Source organism: Cyanistes caeruleus, chromosome 24 (assembly GCF_971803275.1).
Source record: "Cyanistes caeruleus chromosome 24, bCyaCae1.hap1.1, whole genome shotgun sequence".
NCBI classification, from domain to species: domain Eukaryota; kingdom Metazoa; phylum Chordata; class Aves; order Passeriformes; family Paridae; genus Cyanistes; species Cyanistes caeruleus.
This window is the reverse complement of record NC_141724.1, coordinates 6,144,315-6,158,583: the sequence shown is the minus strand read 5'-3', so window position 1 is coordinate 6,158,583 and position 14,269 is coordinate 6,144,315. Positions and strand designations below refer to the sequence as shown.

At 58.0% G+C, this 14,269-nt stretch overlaps 1 protein-coding gene across 1 annotated transcript in view; it reads right to left on the bottom strand.

The window, feature by feature from the left end:
• Positions 1-14,269, bottom strand: part of PPFIA4 (PPFI scaffold protein A4) — a 56,401-nt gene that overhangs the window by 21,814 nt on the left and 20,318 nt on the right. The window contains exons 2-4 of the mRNA XM_086861557.1: positions 8,451-9,584; positions 626-727; positions 354-518 (exon numbers count right to left, since the gene is read on the bottom strand). Of these exons, the coding sequence (XP_086717683.1) occupies positions 354-518; positions 626-727; positions 8,451-8,687 (504 nt within the window). The 5' untranslated portion in view covers positions 8,688-9,584. The remainder of the gene's footprint in view (positions 1-353; positions 519-625; positions 728-8,450; positions 9,585-14,269) is intronic.

The window sequence follows — 14,269 nt, the reverse complement described above, 5'->3', positions numbered from 1 at the left end:
GACAATAGCCTGGGGCAGTTCTTGGAGATCTATGGCCAGAATAGCCCCGAGAGGTGTCCCAGCAGAGGAAGGAGATGCTTGACATAAATGAAGGAGGAGGAACAGTGAAGACTGACCCAGGGTGTCAAATGCCACCACCCTGAGAGTGACCTGGGGGAATTCCGTGGCCCCAACAGCCTCAAACCCAGAGGATCCCCTGGGCAGCCCCAGCAGCACCTCAATGCTGCTTTGGGATATCCCAGACTTTCTTGATGAGGGCCCCCACGTCACCTTAACAGCACAAAGTAGCAGGGAGGGAGCAGAGGGTTAGGAGAAGGAGCTCTGAGCAGGAGAGGTCCAAGCAGCTTTCCTACCTTTTCATCCAGTGCCTTGTGATGCTCAAAGAGTGACTTGAGTGCCTTGAGCACCTCGACCTCACTGGACACCCCAGATGGCGACTGGGCCTGGCGCTTGACCACAGTCATCCTGAGGGAGCGCTCGTGCCGTGACACCAGGCACTCCAGGTGCTCCAGCAGGAGCTGCAGCGGGACAAGAGAGGGGCTGTCACTTCCAGGATGGGCCCAGCAGCCCCTGGTGTCCCACAGTGCCAGGACTGAGGGCCTGCCAGCAGCGTCCCCAGGCTCACCCGGGTGTTGTTGCGCTCGGCTTTCAGCTCCGAGATCTCCTCCTCCCTCTCCAGGAGCTGCTCCCGGCAGGTGCTGAGCTCCCGCGTCAGCGTCGCAAACTCCTGCGGATGGGATGGAGTCAGCATTCCAGCCCTGCTGCTGGACCTCCAGAGCAGCACTTCCCATCCAAACCCAGCCAGGGTAACACCACGGGGAACGTGGAGAGGCACAGCCAGCCCAGGAGGGGATTTATTCCTGGCTTCCCTCATGCTTTGGGCACAGCTTTGGAGAACACAGCAGCTCAAGATTTATCCCACTTGGTTTGATGCCCAGTGACACAAGGAACTGCTCCACGGCTGCAGAGGAGGTCAGTGGCACTTAAAGCATCCCAGTCAAGACCACCAGCATGTTCCCATTCCCACCGTGCCCTGGATGCAGCTCCCACCTTGGAGCATCCCATCAGCTAAAACTCACCACAAAGCCACAGCTGGACAGGATAAATCCCCTGCCCATCAACCATGTCCTCAGGACCTGGAATCATCCAAAACTTCCTTCCAAAAGCAAGAGGGTGAGAGGGTGCTGCCTCAGTCCAGAGGGACAGGACACAGCAGGAGACATGCCAGGTGCCACCAGCTCCTGCTGCTGCCACCGCTCCCTCCAGGGCTGTGACAGGAAGGAAGAGCCATGCCCAGAGCAATGCCGAAGGAATGCTGCACACCCAACACATCCCTTGAGACAGGATGAAAACCACAATCACAGCTGTGGCTGTGTCAGAGGGGAAGGGAAACTTGCCTTGAAGTCCCTTGGATGCAAAAGGGTTCCCTTTCCCCCAAAAAATGAAACCCAGGCACCTGGGGGAGCCCAGGAGCACGGCCCATTGCTCCCAGCTGCTCTTCAGTGGTGCCAGGCACAAGCGAGATTTTGCAGCTGGGATTTTTTAGGGTGAGAAATGCAAATGTGGGAATGCGCCATGAATTCACACCAGGTTCGGTGGTGTTGGGAAGAATTTTAAAAGGCAAAGGATTTCAGAAGAAGCTGAGAAGGATTTGACAGAGCATTAACAAACCAAATTTCAAGAGGGGGCTGAGAGCTGTTTTACAGCATGAAATTCTTTTTCACTTTAATTTTCAGGTTTAGCAAATAAAACCCCTTCAAACCGAAGCAAAGCATTGAGGCTTAGGCTGAACCAAATGCTCTGCTCCGCTCCAAGTGGAACCTCCTATAACAGCTGAAGCTCTAGGAAATCCAGAGCTTTTTCATCTGTTTGCTCCAGGTTTTCCGTCTCCTTCCCCACCCCAAACGTGTCCCAGTGGTGGGGTTTGTAGCCTGGGATTGCTGGGGATGGTGGTGGCACTGATGCAGTTGAGACCCCACAGTGGGACAGGACCTGAGCAGGTCACAGTGAGGGGAAAGGGTCACTGTCCCCATAAAGAGCTGCTTTCCTGCCTCAGGCCCCTGCTCCAACTCTGACATCCCTGCTCCAGCATCGCCCCAGGGCCCCGGTTCTTTCCCGGACCCCTTCTGCGCCATCCATTCCCCAGGGACCACTCCAGCCCTGCAGTTTTCCCTCTTCCTCTCCCTTCTTAGGGACCCCTCCAATCTGGGATCACCCCTGGCCCCATCTCTTCCTCAGGAAGCTCTCCAACCCTGGGATCACCCTTCTCCCACCAGTTCTCCCCAAATCTGTTACAGCACCCCAAACCTCATCACCGAGCTCTGCCACACCCCATCCCACACTTGCTCTGGGACCATCCCACAGCCCCCAGGGCACGGGGAGCCCTCGGCAGACCCAGCTCCACCGGGAGCCCGCTGTGCACTCCTTGGTGCTGGGATGCCGGTGGCATGGGGATCGGGACTGGGATCGGGACCGGGATCAGGATCAGGACAGGGATCAGGACTGGGATCAGGATCAGGATCGGGACAGGGATCAGGACCGGGATCAGGATCAGGACCGGGACAGGGATCAGGATCAGGACCAGGACCGGGATCAGGACCAGGATCGGGATCAGGACTGGGATCAGGATCAGGACCAGGACTGGGATCAGGATCAGGATCGAGATCAGGATGAGGACCGGGATCAGGACCAGGATGAGGATGAGGATGGGCCCCAGGCACACGTGCACATTCCGTGGGTTATGCAAGCGCTGCCAGCAGCTCCCAAACATCCCTGCGGATTAGAGCCGGGCTGGGAATGCCGGAGAGCAGAAAGCAGCAGGGAGATGAGCCAGAGAGGTGCCGGTGCATCGCCTCAGATTTAGGGATCTGTCACTCCCCAGTCCCTCAGCACACCATGAGACAAGCAGCAGGGCTCCAGGAGACCAGGAAAAGCAGCCTGGGAGCCAGGATGGCCCCGGGAATGTCTTCCAACAGCCCGAGCTGGAAACGTGGAGGATGCATCAGCTCTGGGCTTCTCCAGCACCTGGGCAAGACCGTGAGGATCCAAAGCCTCTGCTCCTGCAAAGGTGGAGACTTCTTGCTGTGCCCTGGCTGGCAGGGGACACTGGCTGTGGGCATAGATGTGCCTCCCCTGCAGGAAACAGTGCTGGATGGGTGGGACAAGGCACTGAAGGCAGCAGGGTGACAGCGATGGCCAGTGCTGGGGACAGGGACCACCAGCACTCAGCCTCCTCTCCCTGCGCTCCCTCGCTCTGGGGGCCAGGCTGTGCAGATGCTCCTGCAATCAGGATTTCATCCTGAAAGAGGGGATTAAAAGGGAGCAAATCCTCTGGAGAGAGAGACAGCCCCTGCTGCAGCCAGCCCACTGCACACACGGTCAGCAGGTCACAGCCAGGGGTGGGCACAGCACAGAGCCCCTTCCCTAGGGCTGCTCCTCTGAGCCTCCATCCCCACAGGAATGCATCCTGTGCTCTGTGTCCCACATCCTGTGCCAGGCCCCGAGCACCCCATGGCAAATCAAAGAGCCCTCAGTAACTGCCACCCCTCGGGGAAAGGCTGCAAAAATGAACATTTACATCAAAAATAGCAACAGCCCTGCAGCGAGCCGGGCCAGCAGTGAGGTCAGCTGAGTACACAGAGCCTGAGAATGATGCCTTGGGAATAAAAAATAGCAATAAATCACTCCAGCAGCCACTTGTATCTACCTCTGTCAGCCCTGGCTGTGCCAGATGCCAAAGCTGCCACCTTGCTCTGGGTCACTGGTGGGCACCAGGCAAGCTGGGGATGATGGCAAGCTGTCCTCAGCTCAGGGCTGCAGTGTCACCCTGTGGAGTGTCACCCATTCACAGGTGTGCCATGGCCCTCCATGCCAGCAAAGTCCAGACAGAGCATCCAGATGATTTTCCTCTGCCCTGACCGTGGCCAGGAGTCTCCCAGGCGAGGCAGAGGTGCCTGCCCAGCTCTGATAAGCTCTGAGACTAAGCAGGGATGCCTATAAACAGATTAGAAAGTGAAGGAGAGGTGCCTGATCTCCAGGGGTGGACAAGGAGACACAGACTGGGAGTCCCTGGGAGCCCTGCAGGAAGCCCAGCAGTTCAGGAAGGGGCCAGTCTGGATTAAAACCAAACCTCCACTGTGTGACTGACTGCACTTGGGCCCAAGTCCTGGGGTCTGGGAGCAGGATAGAGAGATGGAGCAGGATGGAGAGATGGAGGGATGGAGAGATGGAGCAGGATGGAGGAATGGAGAGATGGAGAGGGATGGAGAGATGGAGCAGGATGGAGCAGGATGGAGGAGGATGGAGAGATGGAGCAGGATGGAGGGATGGAGCAGGATGGAGGAATGGAGAGATGGAGCAGGATGGAGGGATGGAGAGATGGAGCAGGATGGAGAGATGGAGCAGGATGAGAGATGCTGTTTTCACTTTTGGAGCAGGGAGGGAGACCTGGAGCACCACACAAGGTATTGAAGTGTGGGATGCTGTGGACTGGGACTCAGATCTTCAGACTGCACCATGCATGTTGGGGTTTGGGGTTTTCCTCCTAGGCTGCATCAGGGGGAAAAGGAACAGGGAAGAGCTGGAGGGAGGCCAGGAAGCAGCAGCGTGGAGATGGCTGGAAAAGCACGGAGAGGTTTAGGAAGCTCAGGGGGAGAAGGCTCCAAAGCCTGCAGCATGGAAAAGCTGGAATGCCAAAGTCCTCAGCCCAGGGCTCCTTTGTGTCTCTCCCAGTGCTGTCCACAGCACACACAGGGATGCAGAGGGATCACACCACAGCCAGCAAAATTCTCTGTTTGCGTCAGGAGCGTGGCTGCTGCTCCAATGCACCCAAGCCTGGGGACAAACCAGCTCCAGCTGCAGGATTAACAGCACTTTAAAGTCCCTAATTGGAGTGATTGCTCCTGACAGGAGCAGCAGGGGATGTGTGGGAAGGATGCCCATGCCAGGAAATCACTGCTGCTGACTCAGCATGAGAGTCCCATCCATCGTCTGCCGGTGTGGCAGCCCAGTCTGTGGATCCCAGGAGTGGAGCAGCATGGAGAGACAGCCCCAGTCCAGAGCCAAGGGGATAAGCACAACCCCAACAGTTGTAGCATGGGATTACACAGATTAAATCCTGCTGGGTAAACCCAGGATTTGGACCATCACCCACCCCCAGCGCTGGGCACAGGCGTCTCCCAGACCTCCTGGATACAACACCTGGGCACTGTGTGAATCCCCAGGGAATCGGTGTCCTCCCTTCCTAAGGGTGTGTATTTCCACCTGGGATTGCTCAGGGAGGAGCACTGTGCAGCCAGGCAAGCAGGAATCCAACTTCTCAGCATCCTAGTCTTGTAGGAGCACAACCAGCTCCAAGGGTTCCACACAGCTGCCAGATCCCTCCATCCTTCCCAAAATCCAGAGATGCTTTAAGGGTCTTACCCAGTGGGGGCTCCCGAGGTTCCTGTTTACCTGCTGGTCTTTGCAAGTTAACTCAAGGTATGCTTTGAAGTTAAATGGGATTGTTTGATCTCAGGACCGACCCCAGCTCCTGGGGGACCTTCGAGGAGTTTGGGGAGTCTTAAGGGGTCTGCTCACCCCAAAAAGGTCAGATCTCAGCTCTCCAGGCAGCCCAAGAGGCAGCAAAGATGCAGCACAGCTTCATGGAAGGAGGAACCATGGGAGGTTTCTGTGGCCATTGACAATCTGCAGCCCCCAGCTCCGTGAAATCCCCCTGACACAGGTGGGGACAGAGACTCCTGCCAAAGCCCTGAGCCAAGGCAGGACAGGGAGGAGCTCTGTCCCACAGAGGACCCTGCACTGGGAGCCCCGAGTGTCACATCCCTGGGTGGCACCTGCCCCCAGGAGAAACTGAGCTGAAGAGCTGGGCAGCAGGGAGCTGGGAACAAAGCCAGGGCCTTGAAGGACTGCTGAGAGCACCCAGAACCCACTGAGAGCTGAGACCTCGGCCACAAATTCCCTGCAGAACAGGGGAGCTGGAGCTCTCAGCCTGATTAAGTCGCATTCAGCACTCCCACATGAATAAATAAATCACGTAAGGAGCATTAAGGCAGCTTAGTCTCCCCAGGAAATCACCCTGGAGTTCTGTCTTTTGGGGACTGAGGGATGCCTCCATGGATTGGGGGTGGGGATGGCTCAGCCATGCAGCACAGGCAAGGGGGAATGAGAGCTACAGGCAGGAGCATCCCTGGAGCATCCCTGCCAAGGGGTTTGCCCTGGGCAGGCTCATCCTCTGCCTTCCCCACACCTGGAGCTGCAGCAGATGCACATTCCCAGCCTGTCCCTTTGGATCCCATGCCAACACAGCAGCATCCAGCAGCCTCTGTGCCCTGAGAGGGTGCAGAGTGCCACATCCCCAGCTGCCATCCGTCCCAGCCTCAGCAGGCAGTGGATACTCCAGCCTGGCTGCACCCAGGGGACACTACTGATGAGCCTGGCTGCCCAAGCCTGCCCTCAAAGAAGGGTTTCTCCCAGAAATCCAGCTTGCATCCTATTCCCAATGGGGTCTGAGACACCACAGGAAGCTCCTGGGCTAAAGAGAGGACAGAGAAGGAGGAAGAGAATGGGACAAACCTATGGGATGTCCCCACACGGCGCCCCGGGGAGACACCCACGGTCCCAATGCCACTTACCTGGTACATGCACATGCTGGGATTAATCCCATTGGGCAGGTGAGCGCCTTTGGGTTCGCTTCCCGTGTTCATGCTGAGCCCTCATGTCCAGGAGTGAGCACGGGGGACACCGGGGGACACCCGACACCCAGGCAGGGCCCACAGGAGGCGGCAGGGAATTCCCCATGGGACCAGCCCAGTCACATCCCGGGGCTGCAGGGGCCGGGGGCAGCCCCAGGCAGGCACCCAGCGGCTCGCAGGCACTGCCTGTGCTGACCCAGATTGCTCCGAGCACACCCCGAGGCTCCCGGGGCCGCTGCTGGAGCGGGAGCGGAGCTAAATCCGCGCATCCCTTAATCCGGGAGGCTGTGGTGGGGCGGGCAGAGCCCCGGGGTGACCTGGCTTGCTCTTTCCAGAGCGGGGAGCACAGGGACCGAGCCCCCCGCACAGGGAGGTGGTGCTGAGACTGGCTGCACCCAACACCCAGGAACGTCTCAGCAGATGTCTCAGGAAGGTAGAAACTCACCTGCAGGGAGCCCAGGAGCTCCTGGGGAGCACTGCTGGGGGTTTTGCTCTCAGCACCTTGGGCAGAAGCAGCACTCTGTACCCATCTCTGTACAGAGCAGCTGTTCCCGAGCTCTTTCCTCCATACAGACAAGGCAGGGATGCAGAGAGCTGGCCAGCCAACAGCCCAAGCTCTGTCCTAGCTCCTGCCACCATTTCCCATCTCTCCAAGGTGCTCCAAACCCCAATGCCCAGGCAAGGAGGATCTCGGGTCTCAGCACTGCAGAGTTTGCAGATGCAAACACTCAAAGCCTCCTGCCTCCCTTGGCTGTTGGGCTCCTCTCACACCATACCCACAATGGAGCAAAGCAACAACCCCCAGAATCCCTGTTCCCCCAAGTCTGAGCACTGTGCTGTCCCACGAGACCCCACAGGGATGGTGGCAGCTCAGACTCATCCTGCACAGCCCTGTGACACTGGGCTCATCCACCTCACCCTCTTCTAGCCTCAACATCTTTGTGGAAATCAAATCCAGGCCTCTGCAGTACCTAGAGAGGCTCCTGCAGGTGGAGTAACCAGGAGCAAAGCACCAGCAGAAGCCTCAAGGCAAGCCCTGGTTCCCCAAGCTCTGGGCTGCCCACTGAGCACAGACCTTGCTGTCCTGTGCCCCTCTGCTCCCTGAGATGTCCCAGTCCCCACCCTGCAGCAGCTCTGCCTCCAGTGTCCCCTCTCAGGACCAAGATTGAGACAGAGAAGTCCCATCACCCCCCTGGGGAAGGGAGCTGGTGGAAAGGAGACCTGGCGAGGGGAGGGGCAGCAGTGGGGCTGCTCTGCACAGTGGGGAAGGACAGTGATGAATGGTTCATGGTTCATGTCCCCACCTGAAGTGCCAATGTGGGTTCGGCACTTCCTGACATCCCAAGAATTTGATTGGTGGTAGAAAGCCACATCTGCTGCCCAAACTGAGCTATCTGCTCCTCAGGTGCTGTCCCCCAGCGGACTGACTGTCCCCACGGGAAGCGAAGGCTCTGCCTTGCTCTCACCCTGGGGTGTCCTTGGGGAGGTTCTGCCCCTTCTCCAAATCCATTCCCCTGTGGACAGGGAGGATTGCAGTCCTACCCCTCCTCACAGACCAGCGAGGGTACAGAGGAGAAGCAGAGATGTCCAAGTGGCAGAACCTCCAGGATTTACCGCTCACATGAGGTTCAGGACTGGCAGCAGTGTCAGCAGTGTCACACCAAGCCAACCCTCCCAGAGGCACGGGCCAAACCCCACATCCAATCCCCCTGGAGTGCCTCGAGGCAGGCTCTGCCTTTGCCAGGGGCAGCTCCTCACCTGCGGCAGTGCCGAGTTCAGCTGCCTCTGGAGCTGGTCCCGCTCCCGGAGCGTCTCCTGCAGCCGGCTCTGGGTGACGGCGAGCGTCTCGCGCGTCTCCCGCAGCGTGTCCAGCAGCTTGTCCCTCTCATCCAGCATGTTCACCATCAGCTGCTCGAAGTCAGCGTCCGCTTCCGAGCCCTGGGGGGGCCCCAGCGGGTCCCCCTCGCTGATGGTGGGCATCACCTCGCACATCATGGCTGGGCTGCCTGGGGGAGGCTCCCAACAGGGCTGGGGCTGTGCCGAGCACAGGTCACATCACTGCGGGCTCCCGGGGCCAGGGGAGCCAGCACGGGAGGGGACAGCGGGGTGCTCAAGGGGGGGGACTCCCCATCCCTTCCTGGGGTGCTAAGCAGCAGCTGGCATCGCTCCAGCAGGTGCGGGGATGTCCTGGGCACCAACAGGGTCCTCACTGTCACCAGGGCCCTGCTCGCTGCTCCTCACTGCCAGCTCCTGCTGCCACCTCTCCCGGGTCCTGCTGTCACCTCTCCCGGGTCCTGTGTGTCACCTCTTCTAGGTCCTGTGTGTTACCTCTCCTGGCTCCTGCTGTCACCTCTCCTGGGTCCTGTGTGTCACCTCTTCTAGGTCCTGTGTGTCACCTCTTCTAGGTCCTGTGTGTCACCTCTCCTGGCTCCTGTGTGTCACCTCTTCTAGGTCCTGCTGTCACCTCTCCAGGGTCCCGTGTGTCACCTCTCCTGGCTCCTGTGTGTCACCTCTCCTGGGTCCTGCTGTCACCTCTCCTGGGTCCTGTTGTCACCTCTCCTGGCTCCTGTGTGTCACCTCTCCTGGCTCCTGTTGTCACTTCTCCAGGGTCCTGTGTGTCACCTCCCTGATGCCTTTCCAAGGGGCTGCAGCATCTGTGACCCACGGGCTGTTCAGGGAGTGACAAAATGACCCTTGAGGATTTGTCCCAGTGGAGAGCCCAAGCCAAAAGCAGCACAGGGAGGGTCCAGGGAATGTTTTGGCAGCCTGGGCATGCTGAGGGGGGCTCTGCCGAGGACGGGCTGTTGTCCCTAAAGCTGGATGAGGTGTCACTGCTGATGTGGAAGCGTGTCTCCGTCAGGCATCACAGCTCTTCAAACAGCCGGCAATGACCTGTGGCAGAGGGGACAGAGATCAGATCCCTCCTGCTGCCTCCAAAATGCCCAGAGACCTGTCCAGCCCCCTCTGCCCCCCATCAAACCCTTGAGAGCTGCACCAGGTGGGCTCAGCACCCACCTGAATGGGCTGTGCTGGCTTTTTCCTCCTGCACTCAGGGACCAACCTGATGCGAATCCAGGATGGCACCAGGCTGCAGGAAACAGCAACCCTGGCACCCAAAATCCTGCAACCCTCCAGGGCCCCTGTGGCCCCAGTGTTCCCCAGCCTCAGGGAATCTGCAGAAAATCAGGCTCCAAAGCTGAGTTTGACCCAAACCTGGCAGGAAGTCACAGCAACAGAATGATTGATTGATTGATTGAATGATTGGATTCATGTTCCCCTGTCTTCTAGACAGATGTGCTGGGCCCAGCTGTTCAGTGACAACTGAACTCCAGCACCTCCTCCCTTGGTCAAACCTCTCCCAGGGGAATGGAAGCAGCTGTATTCCCAAATTCCTGCCCAAGCACAAGCACCAGGGGTGAGAGGCTGAGGGGACAGGGAGAGCTGACATTTGGGCAATATAGGCTGGATTAAAGCATGGCTGGACCTGAGGACCCAGCCCAGGGTGATGCTGGAGCCCACAGCCCCTCCTTCCCTTCTGCAGCCCCAAACCATCCCAGACAAGGTTTCAGGTGGGGATTCACAGTCCTGAGGGGGAACTTCAGCCCTCTGCAGCCAGCTGAGGATCCCCAGCAGCAAGGACAAGTGTGACACTGCCACCCCAGGCACCATCTGTGCCAGGGGACAAACCATGGGCAGGTTTGTCCTGAGCTGAGCAGCAAAAAACAACGTGGCAGGCCCAGGGTGAGGAGTGCTGGTCTAGTGCTGCTTCCAGGGCAGGCACCATCCCAGTTCAACTTTCCAGATGAAATGTTCAAGGACAGGTCTGAATATTCTGAATATTCTGAGGCTGTGGCTGCCCCATCCCTGGAAGTGTCCATGGCCAGGCTGGACAGGGTTTGGAGCAACCTGGGCTAGTGGAAGGTGTCCCTGCCCATGACAGGGGGTGGGACTGGATGAGCTTTAAGGTCCCTTCCAGCCCAAACCAGCTGAGATTTTGTCACTTCCCTTTCAAACTCCCCACCCCCACAAAATGGATAAAAAGGACCTACACACAGGCCTGGGCAGAGCAGCCTGTTCTGGCCCTTTGGGCTGGGATGAAAGCTCGTGTGTCCAACAGCTCAGTGACACAGCAGGGACCTGCCCTGATGAAAGGTGACACTTGTGAAGAGGTGCCTTTGTCACACCAGACACTGCCAGGGCAGGGGAATCAGAACTCTGCTCTTTGGATGACATTGGCTCATCAGCTGAAGGGAAGTTTGACACAAAAAACTCTCTAAAAATAGAGAAGCTGTGGCAAAAGCAGCAGCCCCTCTCGTGATGCTGAGAGCCAGCTCCAGCACACAGGGACATAGGACAGGGCTGTCCCACAGGTGGTGCCCTCCCCTCCCTTCACAGATTGGATCCTCAAGAGGGATAAAACCTGTTGTGGACAAGTAACAGTGTGCTGAAGCTTTGAGGGCTGTTCACGCTCCATCCTGGCTGTTGGGATGTGTTTGACCAGGATAACTGTGGATCCATGGGATAACTGCACTGAGGACATCCCATCCCTGCAGCATCCCACCAAAACAAGACTGGTGGAGGACAAGGCACGGAGTGAGGGACCATTCCAGCCCCTGCACCCCTCGGGGCGAGTTGGACCTGAGCCTCATCCCTGTAATGAAGCACGGAAAATGCTTTCCAGTTCTTGTGCCCCTAATGAGCATCCCAGGGGTACTCACAGGCATGTGGCTCCCTGCCAGCTTCCCTAGGGGTAAGATGTCCCAGACTCCAGGGAGATTCTGGGCCAAGAAGAGCAGAAACCAATACCCCAGGGCTAAGGCCTGTTAATTTGGGTGCAAAGCCTAAATGAGGTCTAAATGCCCCCTCCTCTTCTGTGCCTCTGCTTGAGAGATGAGCATGGAGAAAGAACATCCAGGCTGGGGAAAGTCCAGCAGTTCTGGAGCACGACTTGAATGGCAAAATGAGCCATGTGGGCATGGCCCAGCCAGCTGCTGTTAGAGAATTGGAAGAAATTAGCAGATGAATTAAGAGATATTAATCAAGGCACAGAGGGAAGAGCACTGCAAGCCCTTAGGGAAGAGAAATGCTGCAGAGAATGACCAAGACATAAACCTGACTGGAGCAATGATGGGATGGAAATTTATCCCAGCTGCAAAGGAGAGACACCCTTACCATGAGGAGACTCCAGCAGGGCAGTGGCAGATTCCCACATGTCCTTCCCCATGGAGGTCACCCATGGGGCTGGACCCACACAGTGCAGGAGGAGACACAGATTTACAGCCAAGAGCTGCTTTTCTTTCTGCTTCCCCCATGGCTGAGCTTGTGCACGGGTGGTTTGAGGGTGGGGGGGGGTTTATTTCACTGCAAACCTGCTCCTGCCCACAGTCACATCCTGTTATTCCTGGTGCAGGGAGATGGCGAGATGAGCACAGCCGGTCCCTCAGCCTAGGAAGAGTGATCACAGAACCACAGGGATCTTACCCAGCACTGATGCTGCTCCAGGATGGACTCATCCCATTCTGCTTTTGGTCCCCAAAAGCCTCTGTGCCCTGTCCCTGAGGATGCTCAGTGAAGCAAACTGTCCTGGACAAGGCAACGTTGGTGACCCAAAGCTCCTCTGTGCCCAGGGTTTGGGGGTGTCCCCACTGAGGGAGGCCACATTTCCCCCTCATCCCAGGCCACCAAGGACACACACAGAGGTGTAAGGCAGGAGCTGCTACACCCCCCTGCAGCTGGAGCAGCCCTGTGAGCAGGGTGAGACCTCCCAGCACCACAGAGACCTGCCAAAGCCCCCCTGAGCCGGCCTGAGACCCCCAGGCAGGTGGGCACAGCCAGCCCAAGGCTCTGGGGGCGCTCTGTGCCTCCCAGGACACTGCTGCACTGTGAGAATCCCTGGCACAGAGATCCAGGGGGATGCTCTGCCACCTCTGAGTGTGGCTCTGGACACAGTCCAGCCCCGTGTGCCCATCCTGGCTGGAACCACGGCACAGGCCAAGAGTGGAAAATTTCCTGCACTGCAGCAGGACTGTCCACATCCATGGACAGCATCCCCACCATGGATCCATTCCTCCAACAGCCACAGCAACTCTCCTGCCCCATGGATTTGTGAGTGATCATTCCTGGGTGATTCAACCACTCAAGCACTGCAGCTTTCACAGCAACGCCATGAACAGCCCATGGGAAAGGCCAACAGCCAGAGCCAGCAGCTGCAAAGGGTTAATTTGGGATGGCACCTGAGGCAGCCAGGACCAGGCTGGGCTTGATCTCTGCTGTATTCAACACCTGTGGAGCAGGAAGTGAGTCCAGTAAGCAACAGGCAGAGGAGAGTGTGCAGGGATGTGGGCACAGGGACAGGGACACAGCAACATCCATGGAGCCAGGGATGTGCACATGAGCAGAAATGTGCAGGAAGCTCCTGTCCAGGGTCAACTGCCCTCATTTCTGTCCCATCTCAGACCTTGGGCTTTTCTCCATTCTCCAAAAGCAAGAGAATCTCACCTGTTTCCAGGTGAAGCCTGGCTGGAGGGAGCACACACAGAGTCTGTCCCTACCCAGCAAAGCTCCCAGGCAAACCCACACATGCCAGCGGTCACTTTGAAGGACCTTGGGGACATCAGTGTGGGTGACAGCCCAGCCACCCCCACACTCTGCTGGGACTGCAGCAGCAGCAGCGAGGGCACAGCCAGAGCAGCTCTTTGCTACTGGGGGTCAGAAGGGCCTGAGCTTACTCCCAATTAGTGCCTGTCAATCTCAGCCTTTCACAGGTCTCTGGGAGAATTCCCTAAACGCTCCTGCCTGGCTTTAGAGGGCCTTAAGTGCTGGGATAATCATTGGGTAGAACCGTGAGGCTGCGAGGAGACAGCTGGGAGCTGAGCAAACAGACACTGCACAGCTCCAGCCCTTGCTGGGTATTTTTAGTCCTGTGGGGCTGCCAGGCACAGGCTTGCTGGAGCAGGTCTCTTGCCAGGGAAAACGTGCTTGCTTTACTATCCCTCCCCCCTCCACCCCAAAACCACGCTTTCCCCCATTTTTGGGATGGAAACCAGCACGGTCACACGCTGCCTGCTCAGAGAGGCCACCTCCCCACCATGGTGACCAGATGTGGAGCAGCTCAGAAGGGGTTTCTGCCCTGGAGCTGCTGCCTCGCTCAGCACAGCTCAGCTGTGAGTCAGGCTGCCCATGGGATGCTGGGTCCCAGAGAGCAGCCTGGCTTTTCCTTCCCAGGGAGGGGGAGAAGCACCCACAGCTTTACCCACACACAGAGGACAGAGACAGCCTCGTGTTTCCTCTCTGAACAGCTCCACTCCCATCCTGACAAGAGGAAGAGAAAGCTTTGGTGGCTCTGTCAGCAGGACCATCACACAGCAGGCAGCTGGCAGAGAGGCTTTCACACGCTCCTGGGAGGCAACAAGCTCTCAGAGACTGATCATCCCATAAAAATGTCACTATGATCTTTCCTGCTCCTGGGAAATCCTCTAAGGCTGCCCACCTTAGCCTCGGAAGTGCAGGGTTGGGGTGGCAGAGCCCACCCCAGCACCCCTCACTCCAGGCACAGGAACAGCCTCCCCTCCGTCCAA